Source organism: Globicephala melas, chromosome 11 (assembly GCF_963455315.2).
Source record: "Globicephala melas chromosome 11, mGloMel1.2, whole genome shotgun sequence".
NCBI lineage: Eukaryota > Metazoa > Chordata > Mammalia > Artiodactyla > Delphinidae > Globicephala > Globicephala melas.
This window is the reverse complement of record NC_083324.2, coordinates 34962340-34978098: the sequence shown is the minus strand read 5'-3', so window position 1 is coordinate 34978098 and position 15759 is coordinate 34962340. Positions and strand designations below refer to the sequence as shown.

The 15759-nt window shown below is 49.7% G+C and overlaps 2 protein-coding genes across 3 annotated transcripts in view; one reads left to right on the top strand and one right to left on the bottom strand.

Annotated features, from left to right (window-relative positions):
- CHDH (choline dehydrogenase) overlaps positions 1 to 15731 on the bottom strand; it is a 74542-nt gene extending 58811 nt beyond the window's left edge. The window contains exons 1-2 of one of the 2 annotated variants that reach the window (XM_030867440.3): positions 15609 to 15731; positions 14744 to 14812 (exon numbers count right to left, since the gene is read on the bottom strand). The gene's annotated coding sequence lies outside the window, so the exon portion shown is untranslated. Of the gene's footprint in view, positions 1 to 3432; positions 3740 to 14743; positions 14813 to 15608 lie in introns of those variants that run through there. The other variant, XM_030867439.3, reaches the window with a different exon arrangement.
- On the top strand, positions 3880 to 15576 carry IL17RB (interleukin 17 receptor B). The gene is given in 10 exon segments (XM_060308644.1): positions 3880 to 3950; positions 6512 to 6638; positions 8474 to 8499; positions 8501 to 8522; positions 9998 to 10140; positions 10865 to 10930; positions 11957 to 12101; positions 13240 to 13338; positions 14542 to 15016; positions 15018 to 15576. Coding segments are annotated over 10 exon segments (1242 nt in total). The 5' UTR covers positions 3880 to 3890; the 3' UTR covers positions 15097 to 15576.
- Positions 15732 to 15759: the final 28 nt, after the last annotated feature.

The following is a 15759-nucleotide window of genomic DNA, read 5'->3' as shown; positions in this document are numbered from 1 at the left end:
AAAGCAGGCGTGGCCACGGACTCTGCAAAACTCAACCAGCTGGAGCAGAACACTGGGTGGCGGGGGGAGGGTGATACCGAGGGCGGGGTGCTCCCAACAGCACCCGTCCCAGCTCGGGGGGGCTTCCGGGGCCCTGGGAGGTGGCCAGTGTTTGCCAGAAACTGCTTGCTCTTCATGAGACAATGGGTCCACTGTGGACTGGCTGGGGCCTTGATTAATATTTGAAAAAACAAAAGAAGTGGAAAATTCCACCTGTGTGGGTGGAGACTGGGCCTGGGACATGTCAACAACCCTAATGGTCTTGTTCCCTTGCTGACGCATAGGACAGAGAAACAAAGGTCTGACAAAAGCGACAGCCTGCGGGCATCACTGCACTTGGGTCCAAAGGAATTTCCCTATTTGGGCCGTGGAGATCATTTGTTTATTTCTTGTCCCACCTCCCCTGCCCCTAAATTTACACAGCACTTTTAAGTCCTTCAGCTTTTTCCCACCTCTTCAGAGTCTCCCAACAGCCCTGCCAGGCCACCAGGGCTGATGTCAGCTTCATGTTATGGATGGGGAAACTGAGGCCCCAGGACAACCAGAGCCTCATCCGAGGCTGGCACTGGGGAGTAACTAGCACAGCCAGGGATCTGGAACCCTGGTCTCTCCACCCCCCAGCAGCGGCACAGAACCTGTCCCAGGGGTTCTGGGGTCACAGCCATGGGTACTAGACAAAGTGGTCTTCCAGACTCCAGGAGAGGTGCCCTTCACCCCACCAGAGGAGGAAGAGGAGGAGTTTCTACTCAAACCAGCTCTCCTGGGCAGGCAGGCTTTGGTGCCGGCCTAGGAGGAAGGTATGCACTCATTCATTCGCTCATTCAAGCATTTCACAAGCGCCTCCTAAATACCAAGACTTGAAGGCACACTGCACAGTGGCTCTTTCAGAAACCTAGACCCAGCAGAATTCATGGCCAAAGGGGGAAGATCAGAGCGTCTGCACTTCCCTCACAGACTTGAGTCACCTCATTGCCATTACACAGTCTCATCCGCCCACTTTACAGTAAAGGAAACTGGGGCTCTGAGAAGGGCAGTGACTTCCAGAGGTTACAGAGAGAGAGGAAGCTGAGACCTCCTGACCCGCAATGGCCCTGCCTCCTGTTTAAAGCCACGACACTATTGGACTTAGGCATTCAAACAAATGGTGTTCCTTCCAGCAGGCCACCTCGGAGGCTGCATGCTTAACCAACAAGGCCCTCTTGTGGAGGGACACTTTTTGGAAGGAACTTCCAAGCCAGAGCAGACCCCTTCCCCCCGAAAAGACAGGCAGGCACACCTCGCTGGCCCACAGAGAACACAGGCTGTGGCTGAAGGGCTCTCCTTGGGACTGCCCACTCTGCAGTCCTGCCGTGGGCATCAGAGAACCAGGGCCAGGGCAGTGTCACCTCTGTGCCCACACACACGCAGCCCTGGACCCAGGGCACTGGGGGATCCCTCAGCCTGTGTCCCAAGTCAACAGCCAGCACCTGCTGCCCAGGTTCCCTCCTCCTACCCGAAGCCCAGCCACCTCGGCACCATGCTGGCCTCACATTTCCTCTCTCCTTTGCCCACCAGCTTCTTCCCCTGGAGAAACGATCTTAACCTTGCCCTTTCTTGAAAGAAAACCACCCCACTCCCACCTCCAAACTCCTCCTCCCCTGCCTGTCTCACCCCTTCTTGCCAAGGACCTAAGCCAGGGGCCCACCTCAGGCCAGGCCACCCCTGGCCCCTCTGCCTCATCTGACACCTCGGCTGCCCCCTCACTCTCGGCTTTTCCTGGTGCAGGCCCTCCTAGCCTTCACCTCCAGGGAGTTCTCCTTCCCCGGGGACCTATCCTCCTCCCTTCTCTACCACCCCTATAAATGTCTGACTCACAAACTCTATCTCCAGATAGAGGACTAACCTCTGCATCCCTGGTTGTCCCCAAAGCCCTCACACTCAACAGCCCAAGCTCCTGCAGCAGGGCCTGCTTTGGGGCCAGCTGTAAAGCTGGCACAGCTCGAAGCCTGGCCCACAGGGACTCGGCTATTTGTCCAGTGAACGCATTTTGGTTAGCACCTGCCTCCTCGCTGGTCTCAGAGGGACTGGCCTCCCACAGCCTGGCATAGCCACCCAGGTGGGCTTTCTAAAACTGAAAACTGACCACCACCAAAACATCTGCCGTGGTTCCTCTGTACCATGGGATAAAGTTCACAATCTCAAGAGCTGGAAAATGAGGCTGTCTGCATCTGCGCTTCCACAGCAGGCTGGGCACATGTGCCCTGGAACATGCTCTCACCGCCCTCATCCTCAGTCCAAAGGCAACTTTGCACCCCAGGGCTGGCACCCTGCACGTGTTTGCTCAGAAGAAAGACAACTATTAGAGCTGCAAATGATCTCTGGGACCCCAGGGCTCAAAGCAACTCAGAGAGGTTGAGCGAGGGGCCCAGGGTGGCCCAGCCCCAGGCATGGGTGAGGCAACAGCCTCACCTGAACCACTCTCCTTGGTTAGAAACCACACCAATCCTCTGGAAGCGTCACCTGAAACCTACATGTGTGCATGCCACAGCCCCCAGCTCTAGCTGGGCCCACTCCATGCTGGCCCAAATCTTACTCAGGCAGGTGGGCCAGGCCTGGTGCACAGGACCTCAGCAAAAGAGCTGCTTGACTAAGTCAACCTCGCACCAGCTGACAATTTCATTCCTCCTTAGGCCTTGGTCTCATGTAAAGAATGAAGCTAACTTGGCCTACAAGTTTAAGGGACCTTGAGTTGGTCACCCCCACCTTGTCCTTTGCAAACCCAGGCAGCTGAAGCAGCAAAGTTCCAAGCACTCTGATCTGCTGTTGGCCCAGCTGATTTTTATTAACCTTCCCCCAAACCACTGTGCCTCAAAGGATGGTCCTGGTCCACCTGCGCAGAATTACCAGCAATGTCAAGTTAAATGCAGATTCCGGACCCTGCTGGACATGGGGGGCTGGGCTGGCTCTCTGAAAGGCGGGCCCAAAATTTGCATTTAACGCTGCTCATAAATCCTGAGCTCAGGGAAACTCAAAAACCCGCCTCCAAACCCAAAGGGTGAAGGCTTCCGCCTCCGGAGACCGAAGTGTTAGTGTCAGGCCTCATTTTGTGAAAACATACGTTGACCAGAACACCCGGGGACAGGGAGGGTTTCTGTTACACGAATTACATATAACTTAGTTCCTGCGAGGAACTAACTCCCGCGAAGAACTCAGTGAGGCTTTGCTCTCCCCGTCCCACTGTTTTAGTTTCCGGGGGCTCAGCCGTAGCGTCAGGTGGAGCCCCAGCCTCGGCGTCCGGCCGGGGTCCTCCGGACCCACCCGACTTCTCGGCCCGAGGCCGCTGGGGCCTCCGGGCTGCGGCCGGGGCCGTTCGGGGCGGGTGGACCCGGGGTCTAGCGCGTCCCCGCTACTCACCGTGGGCAGCTCGGCCAGAGTGCAGGGACGGTCGGCGGCGGCCCGGCCCCGCTACACTTTAACTGGCGGCGCCGGCGCTCCGCGCGCTCCGGGCGGCCAGGAGGGGCACCGCGGGCCTCTCGGACCGACCTGCTCCGGGAGGGAACCGGACGCCAGGCGGGCCCGCCGGGCTCGGGCGAGCGGGGCGTGCGTGCACTCGTGCACCTGGCTCACTGCTCGCACGGGTGCGCTGAGCCGGCGCGTGCGCGGCTGCTGGAGAGCCGCTCGGACCCAGGCATCCCTCGCGGCCCCTGCAGGCCGGGGCACTTCTTTCCCTACCCAGGAAGGGCGCCAGGGGGCCGCCCCTACCTGGGCGGTGCTGGGGTAGGCGGAGCCCGGAGGTGTGGCCCCGGCCGCCGGGATAAGAGCTTGGCCGAAGGCTGGCAGGGACTACGAGCGGTGGGGGCGGTGGCCCCGCGATGTCGCTAGTACTGCTGAGCCTGGCCGAGCTGTGCTGCGGTGCCATGCCTCCGGAGCCGGTAAGCCCACATCCGCGCCCCCTCCCGCTTTCCCCTCCCTCGAGCCCGGACCCAAATTCGTCCCACCCGTCAGCTCATGCTTCTCCAAGGCGTTCGCGGAGGGCCGTCTGTAGGGGACGCGTGTGCATGCTCTGGGACACCGGGCGTCAGGCTGCTTGAGTCTGAAGCAAGGGAATCAGACAAACCTGGGTTCGCATGCCACCATGTGCTCTTGATTTAGCCATTTATGCTCACGGAGCCTCTTGTCCTCATCTGTGTAAGGAAGGGTCATACCTAACTTACCAGGATCTAGTGAAGGACAGCGATAGGGCCTGCAAGGCAGCAGCAAAGAGCCTGGAACATAGTAGGTGTTCACTATTGTTATTGCCTGGGGTCTTGAGGTCTGTCCTCTTTGGGGGCACAAGAGCTGCTTCTCCATTCCACTCGCCTTTTTTGCCCTGTTAATTTCGCTGTACTGGGGCCCTTGTCCTCAGAGCTAAGCTCCTGAACTCTACTGCAGGTTTCTTTTAATCCCCTGTGCCTTGAAGGACTGAGAGAATCTTCTGGATCATTAAAGAAAAGCTCATCTGCGAAATAGCATTTGAAGCTATATTGCTGCCCCTTTAGCACAGCACATAGCATAAAAGCATGGTGTTACTTGGTGATGGAAAGACAAACCCCATTCCCTGCCCTTATGTCTTCAGCTACTCTCCTTGTCCTCTGTCTCAGTTCGGAGCCCATCCCCTCACTCCCTGGCCTTTTCCACTAGAGGAAGAATTCATTGCCTTTGCAGTAGCTGCTGTTACGCCAACAGCTTGAACTCTGTAAAGTTTAGAGCCGTTGCTTTGCTTCTTCCTAAAATTTGTCTCACCAGCCCTTTGACAAGAATGTAGCTCCCAGTATGGTAGCTCATTTGTTTAAAAAGCTGCCTGATGATATCCCTTGGAGTTCAGCTTCAAAAAGACAAAGATGAGCGACTGAGAATTTCACCCAACTCAGGTTACTCAAACTATCAAAAGTCTTGCCTTCTGTCATACAAGGTGTTTAGAAATGTTGAGGCCGTGAAGGATCAGATTCCAGAGCTGGTGGACTTAACCACGCTGTGTCATGTCACTGGAACTTGCAGCTGCCTTTTAGGTCCAGTATTTTATTACAAAACCAAAGTGCTAATTATTTTTTCTTATAAAAAGACATGAGCAGTTAACTCCAAAGGATTTAATACTGGCCTTTCTTAGACACTGATGATATTATTTATTTTTTTAAGTTCTCTTTATTATTTTTTTAAAATAAATTTTATATGTTTTATTGATTTTATTTTTGGCTGCATTGGGTCTTCGTTGCTAGTGCGGGCTTTTCTCTGGTTGCAGAGACCAGGGGCTACTCTTCATTGCAGAGCATGGGCTTCAGTAGTTGTGGCACGCGGGCTCAGTAGTTGTGGCTCACGGGCTCTAGAGCACAGGCTCAGTAGTTGTGGCACGCGGTCTTAGCTGCTCCGCAGCATGTGGGATCTTCCTGGACCAGGGCTCGAACACCTGTCCCCTGCATTAGCAGGCGGATTCTTAACCACTGCGCGACCAGGGAAGCCCTAAAAGTTCTTTTTAAAAGATAACATGATGAAATCACAGTTGCGCTATGATTTTTTTAAATATCTCAGGTTAGTCCTTTTATATTAGAAGAAGAATTTTTTAAAGCACCTGGGAAAGGCACCATGGACTGCACTCTTCTACTTATCTTCTTGGCATAGCCAGTCCTTAACCTGGGAAAACTCAATAAATATTCTAGACTGTCCTGAAAGCCTGCAGTTAAACATTAGAGTGTGAAGGGACCTTCATGGTGGTCTAGAGTTATCCCCTGCTTGTAGCAGAGACGGCTGAGGTGCAGAGAGGGGTAAAAAACCCACCTCTGGTCTTTAAGGGAGGTGATGGCCAGGCTTGAGGGTCACGTGTACTAGCGGTTAATCTATGGCCCATCATAGCCTACCATGGGGCCATGTAGTCTCCCTCAAACTGTGAAGTGGAACCAGCTCAGCATTCATCCCTTGTGTATGCATTTAAGGAAAAAGATGGTGTTTTGCCTAATTGGCAAATGAAAGCTTGTGGTTTGACCGTATTCAACATGGCACTCGGTTTCTTTTTGTCCCCTGTGCCTTGAAGGACTGAGGGAATCTTCTAGGTCAAAGTAAGCACTTGGAGACACTTGGCTAATTGCCACTAATCCAGGTCCTTTGTTGGGGGTGTGGATGTTGTGCTAACAGGCTGCTGAGAGCTACAACCTGGAGCCTGAAGCAGAATGCCTGGGTTCAAATCCCATTTGGGGCCATTTCTCTGCTGTGTGCTTTGGGCAAGTCAGCATCCCTGGGCCTCAGTTTCCCCATCAGCAAAGTGAGGGAAGCTGAACTTAAATTACATCCTGGCTCTAGAATTTTACACTTCTCTGAGTCTGTGAGTTACACTGGCAAACCGTGTGGGGTCCATTTCCTTAGCAGACGTTGACTAGAGACATGAGTTTCAGCAGTAGGTTAAGGAATGAAATTATAAATGAGAAGAACTTGGAAATTCAGGGCTTCCCGCTTTGCCTTGCAGTGGACGTTTTCCTACATTGGCTTTCCTGTAGAGCTGAACAGAGTCTATTTCATTGGGGCCCATAACATCCCCAATGCAAATATGAATGAAGACGGCCCCTCCCTGGCTGTGAACTTCACCTCACCAGGTACATTTCCTCACTCTTCTCTTACTGTCTTGCTGGGACACCTGTTTTGGTATGTGGTTTGGTACAGAGAAGCCAGGTACCCTGGACAAGGCGTTTGGCCTTGCTGAGTCTCGGCTTCCTCGTGTGTAATATGGACATGACAGTAACTGCACCTCACTCACAAGGAGAGGATTAAGTCAGGTGAGATGGAGGGGAAAGCCCATTCCTGTGTGTCAGGCACTGATTGAGCACTTGACACGCATCATCTCACTTAAGCCGTCAACAACCCCAAGGCTGGGACAGCCCCGTTTTACAGATAAAGAAACTGAGAACTTAAGTAACTTGCCCTGGTTACACATGCAGAAGTGAAGCTGACAGTCAAACTCTGGTCCTTCTGGACTGATGCACTTTAGCCATTCTTCGTTGTTGATGCAAAACGCTTGTTCCAGCCTCAGTTGCCTGGCAGGCTGTGTAGTCTGACAGCGTGCGGCTCGTCTCTGAGGATGTACAGACTCCAGTAGGTTTCTCCCCTGAGCTGCGGTGAAGAGGCAGGTGGCACCGAGTGCTGGGTTCTTTCCCTTGCTCTGTGACACACAATCAGCTTTCTGGTGTCACACCTTCAGTATCACACACGGGGTTGGGGTGAGGATGAGATGGGATCATGGGTGAGGAGGGTCCAGCATGGTGCCCGGCCCCAGCAGCTCCCACGTCACCCCCACTCGGCTGGGTCACCTGTTCTGTATCCCATGCCTGTCCCTGTCCCAGGTGTAGCATCGAAGCCAAATGGGGCAATTTCCAATCTGTCATTGTTCCTTGGCCGTGGTCCAGTGTATTCTTGGCATCACATCATTTACTACACAGTAGTGCCCAGCTTTCTTGATGAGACTAAATCTCATTTTTTAAATTATATTTTGGAATAATTTTAGATTTATAGAAAAGTTGCAAAGCTAGTACAAAGAGTTTCCATATACTTGTCACCCAGTTTCCCTTATCGTTAACATCCTACATTACCGTGGTCTATTTGTCAAACTGTGAGTCCAACACTGGTACATTTCTATGAACTAAACTCCAGACTTTATTGGATTTCACCTGATTTTCCATTAATGTCCTCTTTCAGTCTCAGTGGCATTTAGTCCCCCATGTCTCCTTCGTCTCATCTGATCTGTGACAGTTTCTTAGTCTTTCCCTGTGTTTCACGATCATGACAGTCTTGAGGAGTGATGGCCATACATCCTGCAAACCCAATCTGGGTTTGTCTGGTGTTTGTCTCATGATTAGACTGGGGATATAGGTGTGTTTGGTGAGAATTCCGCAGAGGTGAAGCACTCTTCTCATGACACTCTATCAGGGGTGGGTGACATGCACAGGACGTCACAGGTGATGCTCACCTTTGTCACTGGTTAAGTGGTGTCTGCCAGGCTTCTCTGTGTAATCTAGTATTTTTCCCTTTCCCAAATTTTAGTTTTTGGAAACAAATCACTAAGTCTACCCCATCCTGGGGTGGGGGTACAGGGTGGGATTAAGCTCCACCTCCTGGAAGGGGCAGTATCTACACATATTACCAAACCTCATTTTTGAATAATGGTTGGTTTCTAAGTCTTCTCTTGGGGATCACAGATAGTTTTGATAAAGGCTGTATTTAATTAGACTCTGGTTATCACTTCCTGAATAGATAATCTTCTGTTTAAAAGTATGATGTTAGCATCTCATTTAAATCTGCTATCTGACCTCATATCTGAAATGTCTGACAATTCATTACAGGTGTGGTAAGCATATGTGTATGCACACTTGTTGGCAAGGGGGTGGAGCAGAGATACCTTCTTCTAAAATGTAAAAACTTTCATTCAAATTTCCAGGCTGCCTGGACCACATAATGAAATACAAAAAAAAAGTGCATCGAGGCAGGTAAGTAAATACAGCATTTGCTTTTGTTATTAGAAGAAATTCATACCGTGAGTCAGCGCAGCTCAAGCTTTTTAAGATGAAGGAACTGAGGCCTAGAGTGGGGCTGTTATGTATCCGAATTGCTCAGACTGTAAAGGCTGATCCTGGCCAGCGCCGTGCCCACTGGACCCAGGGATGGACAGACTCTTAGTAGGTTTATATGGTGAGCAAGTCACAGAAAAAAAACACCCTGCTACCTTGGTTAAAGTAACATTTTAGCCCAAACCAAAGGCCCTTCCTGCCTGGATGGGAATCTGTAAGTCCCCCACCTGCTCAGACACCAGTACCACTGAACTGTGGTCACGGGGACCCTGCACACCTTCTGCTTGGACGTGCAAACATTCAAGGTGGGAGCGTTAGCTAAAGTAGTGACCTAGAAGCAGGCTGTCAACCTGTGACCTCACAGGGGTCTACATCCTACAGGCCAGACTGTTAGAACCTGCCCCCATCTTTTGCATTTTTAAATAAGCCCCTTCAGGATAATCAGTCCCAACTGGCCAACTTCCAAGGGGTTTACAAGGATTTCTGTGCATTTCTGGGTAACAGTCTTAGGGTGCTAATGAGGCTAGTGGTTTTGGGGGATCAGTCCCTGCTGCTTAGGCACCCCCACCCCACAGGCATCCCTATGAACCCCAACAGACTGAGTGCACGCGTCTCCTCGCTGGAAGGCAGACTTGGAGCATTGTGCCTCCTCTCTCGCCCCCCACCAGGAGAGATCTGGAGTGTTGGAGGTCACTGGGATGTGAGGCGGTCTGAGGGCCTCGAATCAGTCCTAGAACCCAACTCCTAAAGACAGTTCCGAGCTGGGGCTTGAAATGGCCTCCTGGGTGGGGAAAGTAATACACGGTATTCTATATCATGGTCCTGGAAATTAACCGAGTGCTGATTTGCAAGCCACATGAATGAAACCACCAGCTTTTCCTCACAGAGTAGACCTGTCCGGGTATCTTCTAAGCTATGAGATATTTCCTTATTTCCTGACATCCAGTAAAGCTGGGGCAGAGCAGTCTGATGGATGGAGCTCCTGGAACCCAGAGTGTTCTAGTTCTAGCTGAATTCCCTCACTCTATAAACTTAGACATGTCTCCTAACCTGTGGCTCCTGCCCCGCATCCCGGAAAGGAGGAAACCCTGACCCCAGCCCTTCACTCAAAATGGATGTTGAGAATAGAATGTAGTAGTAGAACCCAGCCTGTGCCTCTCACCACCCTCAGCCCAGGGAAGCTGTTTTCAGCAAAGCAGTGACGTGGGGTCACTGAACTTTCTTGGGCAGCAGGTTACTTTGAGATGATAAATAAAAGGCACACTGTGTAGTTGAATAAGTATCTCTTGGACGTGTGCCTCAGAATGTACATCTGTTTTTGTCAAGCCCTTATGGGGACTTAAATGAGGGCTGAGTTTGCAACTCCAGCCTTGTGATTCTCTCTCAACTTACAGGAAGTCTGTGGGATCCAAACATCACTGCTTGTAAGAAGAATGAGACCACGGTAGAAGTGAACTTTACAACCAGTCCCCTTGGAAACAGATATATGGCTCTCATACAAAATACCACTGTAATTGGGACTTCTTATGTGTTGGAGGTACTTTTTTCCCCTTCATTTCCTCAACACCACCCCCGTCCTCAACCTCCAGCTCTCCTTCTCTTGTTGAAGAATGCAGATTTCCTGGACAGGCTCTCTTTTGAGAGAGCACGGGCAGAACTGTCTGCTGTACAAATATGCTGGGCTATTTTGATTAATTCAGACAAAGAAAAACAAGTCCCTGGGAGCATCCCTGGAAACATCCCTGTGACTCTAAAACCAACCAAAGGTAGAGGTCTCAGAAGTATGGAGTGAATCCTGACTCATGCTTAGTCTAATGAGTTCAAAGTCAGTTTGGGAAGAGCGGTGTCTTCACTGGCAGTCTTTGATCTAATCATTTGTATGGCTCCTAATACCTTTTTTTTTTAATGTATTTATTTTTGGCTGCATTGGGGTCTTCGTTGCTGTGCACAGGCTTTCTCTAGTTGCGGCGAGCGGGGCTACTCTTTGTTGTGGTGCGTGGGCTTCTCATTGCAGTGGCTTCTCTTGTTGCAGAGCACGGGCTCTAGGCACGAGGGCTTCAGTAGTTGTGGCTTGCGGGCTCTAGAGCACAGGCTCAGTAGTTGTGGCACACGGGCTTAGTTGCTCCGCAGCATGTGGGATCTTCCCGGACCAGGGCTCAAACCCGTGTCCCCTGCATTGGCAGGTGGATTCTTAACCACTGTGCCACCAGGGAGGTCCCTGGCTCCTAATTCTTGATTTTTGTCTCACTCACCTGCACCAGAAGGAACTAACTCGAACTTCCGTGTTGGTTCAAGGGACTGGGCAAAGTGAAGGTGCTGTGGTCCAGGTAAAGCTGAACGAGATGCTCTGGGGAGGGGAGGAGAGGGGAAGGGCACTGAAGACCCATTGCACTGCAACTCGTTGCCTTTGAGGAGTCTTTCTAGTTGGAGCAGATGAGTTCTCTCCCCAGCTCGCTTCTGCCAGCAGTCTCACCATTATGTGACATTGATGGGGAATCCTGGCTTCCATCTTCACAGCTGTGAGGTCAGGAAGCTGACCTTATCGTCACGGTCCCTTCTGCTTTTGTGAGTGGCTGTTGACTTTCCAAGGTGCTTTTATTCCTATTTTCTGTCACAGAAACACAGAGGAACTCTGAGCCATTTTATTATCCCAAGCCTCCATTTTCACTGCAAAATGAAGTAACAAAGGACTTGAAATCAGCAGGCTTGGGTTCCCAATCAGCATATGAACTTTGAAGGGCAACTCTGTCCCCTCGGGGACTGAGTTTACTGCGCTGGAGAACAGGAAGTTGGGCTAGCAGGTGCTCTCACAGCTCTTTCCACTCTGAGTGTATGCTGTGGGGCCATGGAGGGTCCCGGTAGGACACAGCTACACCCAAGACATAAGGGCCTTTTTGTTCTTCATTCCTGGGACATACAGGCAGAGCTCAGACACGCCCGGCAGAGCAGATACCCATCAGCACGTTAGGACTGCACCCCTTTTCCAGGGAACCAGACTCTACTAGTCCCAAGGGACTTACATGTCGTAAAGCGCTGGCTTAGGTCAAGAGGAGTCCCACAGCTCTGTTTTTTGGAGGACATATTAGTATATGTATTAGGATGTGACCTAACCCTTTTAGATAAGGAAATTAACATCTTAGCAACATGTACAAAGTTTAGGTTCACAGCTCAGGAGTCTTAGAAGGTGTTTGGTCTTGAGTCACTAGTCTGGATTTTAGGGCTTTGTGACAGACATATGACCAAGGAAAAAAAATGTCCTATTACAATGCTAGAGAGGGGCTGAAGCCAGAAAAAAAGGGAAGAGAAGTTCTGGTGAAAGTAGAAATAAGGCTGAGCCCCTCATTTCTCCTTAGCTGACTCCGTATTTCCATACCTGTGCTTCATTTATGAGATCAAGATCCATGACCAAGCAGGATATACACAAGAAGGGAAACAAAATCAACGGTGCAAAATTGATATTCAGAGTGCCTCAAGGATCTGCTGAAAAACATCAGGGCTGTAAAGGGACTGAGTATATGAGGGAACATGCATTTCACTGCTTTTTGACTTTCTTATCCATCTCAGTGGCCCAGGCCTGGCTGATACTGTGATTCATTGTGGCCACACAGACATTTGGATAACAAATTAGGAATAGTGGCACCAAGAGACACACGTCATTGGTGCCTGAGAGCAGCTGGTTCTGGAGAATGTCTCTCCGGATTTAGCAATGTTAGTACCTTCACTGCAGGTTGACAAAATGCTTCCAGCACTAGCCCAGGGGTGGGGTCAAAAGTTTTAACTTCCCTGGTGGCTCAGTGGTTAAGAATCCGCCTGCCAGTGCATGAGACATGGGTTCGAGCCCTGGTCCGGGAAGATCCCACATGCTATGGAGCAACTAAGCCCGTGTGCCACAGCTACTGAGCCTGTGCTCTACAGCCTTCAGGCCACAACTACTAAGCCCACATGCCTAGAGCCCATGCTCCGCAACAAGAGAAGCCACCGCAATGAGAAGCCCACGCACCACAACGAAGAGTAGCCCCGCTCACCACAACTAGAGAAAGTCCACGCGCAGCAACGAAGACCAAACGCAGCCAAAAATAAATAAATTAATTTAAAAAAAAAAAGTTAAAAGGTGCTGGTCTTAGAAACCCACCTCCTAACAATCCTGACTGCTGTGTAGGCGCAGTGCGTATGGATTCCTGAGCACTTTCACACGCTGGAGCTTAACTGATCCTCAACATTCCCGTAACAAGGTGGCATGACCTCCCACATCTGTCAGTCTGACAAAACAGCCTTTAAAAATGCCATCTATCCATATTATGTATTAAGTAATTGCACCCAGAATAACATTAATTCAGCAAAGAAAAAAAAACGTAAACCCTGGTTATCACAGTGAAAATGTGGAGTAAGAGGCCAAAATGATTTTAGAGGACTGTTCCTACCTCCTGGGCCCCCTCTCCCTTTTGAGAATCTAATGAAACACCTGGACACTCTAATGGAAAAACACACTGATCTGCAGACCCCGGGGAGATCTACTGACCCTTGGCTTTAAAGGGACCAAAACTTCCACAAAGCACTGAGTAAAAGTTTTAGTTTCCAAATAAGAGATAAATTTGGTTCTGTTCTGCTAAAGATGAATAAGCTTGGTTTTCTCCAGGCAGAAGTGTGCTGGGTGGATGGCTGCCTCTCCTCCTCTCGGCTCTGCTGGTGGCCACGTGGGTGCTGGCGGTTGGGATCTATCTGACCTGGAGGCATGGTAAGGGTTCTAATTCAGTTCTTTAAAGAAACGCAGATGAGGAAATAACACTGATTTTTTTTTTTTAAAAGGAGATTCCTCCAAAGGCAATCACATTTTGGCATTACACAAGAGTCAGACATTTATTTAATGCCTCATAGCTCTCCTAAAGACTAATATAATGACTGGACCACACCCGCTAAGGTAAAGCAGGGATTGGGACTCCAGATCTGCTATCCCGTTTTCTTTTTACCATCGAGGCATCTACAACGAGTGTAATGGGCCAAAGATAGCTGATAACAAATTACATTTTACCTGTGATAGGTACTCTACGCTAGTTCCTACTTTTGAAAAGTAATTCTTCCAAAGCATAAGACCAACACTCATTTGGATTCATATACTCTGAGGATCTTGCCAACTCTACAACACTGAAGACTTGAATAAGAAATCAGAATATTTATATAGATACACAGCTAGAGGGAGGCCCACTGAAAACCTCTGCTTCTTCTCCCCTCCACACGTAGACAAGGAAATATAAATGTAGTCTTTGAGTTGTCTGTGATGTTTTATACAGAACAAGATTAATCCCATTTTCTTTCTTAGGTAAGCTAGCCACGTCAAACTTTGACCTTAAGAATACTTATATTAATGGCTATTGTTTGACTTGTATTCGTTAGTTTCATACCTAGTTTCCATTCCTTAACATGTATAGGACAGAATTCCAGTTGAGTTCCAGCTGAAATGGGGGCACCACTTAACCTTACGGAACTGTAAAGAAACTCTACCACCTGTAGGTAGAAGATGGAACTACTGAGTTGACCCAGCTTAAAACGTGATGTGAAGGGCAGAGAGGTCAGCTGTCCTTGTTCACATATGGCACTAAAAATACTAAATTTACAACCACCCACCTGAAACAGAGTACCTTAAACCTGAACAGTTTCTATGAATTTATTTGAAAAGCTACGGGCTTAATCAAGAGGACTAATTCAGTGACAGGGACTTAGAAAAACATCTTTTAAGCATCTTTAAGGTTTAAGCACTGGTGTGTTTCAGGTGATGTGTACAAAAGGAACATCAGGGGTATTTTCCTCTCTGGCAGTAATAACATCCCTGGTGCTTAGCTGATGTGCCCTAGCAAGGGATCATTTATCAGCGATAGTTTAGACTAGAGTAAAAGCCTGTTATTTGCTGTCCACAGATGACAAATGCTTTTCTCCCCCACAGAAAGGATCAAGAAGACTTCCTTCTCTACTACCACACTACTGCCCCCCATTAAGGTTCTTGTGGTTTACCCATCTGAAATATGTTTCCATCACACAGTTTGCTACTTCACTGAATTTATTTAAAACCACTGCAGAAGTGAAGTCATCCTTGAAAAATGGCAGAAAAAGAAAATAGCCGAGACGGGTCCCGTGCAGTGGCTTACCACTCAGAAGAGCGCCACGGATGAGGTCATTTTCCTTCTTTCCAATGATAACACCATGTGTGATGGTACCTGTGGCAAGAGGGGAGGCAGCCCCTGTCAGAACTCCCAAGACCTGTTCCCCATCGCCTTGAACCTCTTCCGCAGCGATCTGAGAAGCCAGACTCATCTGCACAAATACGTGATAGTCTATTTCAGAGAGGATACCAAAGACGACGACACTGGGCTCAGTGTCTGCCCCACATACCGCCTCGTGAAGGACGCTACGGCTTTCTGCAGAGCTTCTCCATGCCAAACAACGTGTGTCGACGGGCAGAAGGGTGCACGCCTGCCACTACAGCTGCTCCTCCCCATAGCCCAGCCACGAAGCAGGAGACCTTAAAGCCTTCCTACTGCTCCAATTACAGGAGGAAAGCATCTGTGATGATTCTGAAGTTTACCGTACAGGGTACTTGTAGGGAGGATTACAGCTGAACCTTGAAAAACCCAGGGGGTAGGGGTGCTGACCCCTGTGCAGTCGAAAATTCATGTATAACTTTACAGTCCACTATCTGTCTCTGTGGTTCTGCATCCGTGGATTCAACCAACTGCAGACCGGTAGTATGTATTTATTGAAAAAATCTACATATAAGTGAATCTGCCCAGTTCAAACTTGTGTTGTTCAAGGGTCAACCATATGTATACCTGCGTTAGCAAAAGTAAGGGAGGATTCACAACTGAATACATACACCTTAGTCTAGTAATTAAAAGTTTTTATGCTTATAAAATTGTTACAAATTTACTAACTACTGTGGCATTAAAGAACAGAAACTGAATTTATAACTATAAAGCTAAGTCAATTTCACACCTAAAAATCAAGAACACTTACAAGGCTTCCCTGGTGGCGCAGTGGTTGAGAGTCCGCCTGCCAATGCAGGGGACACGGGTTCGTGCCCCGGTCCGGGAAGATCCCACATGCCGCGGAGCAGCTGGGCCTGTGAGCCATGGCCGCTGAGCCTGCGCGTCCGGAGCCTGTGCTC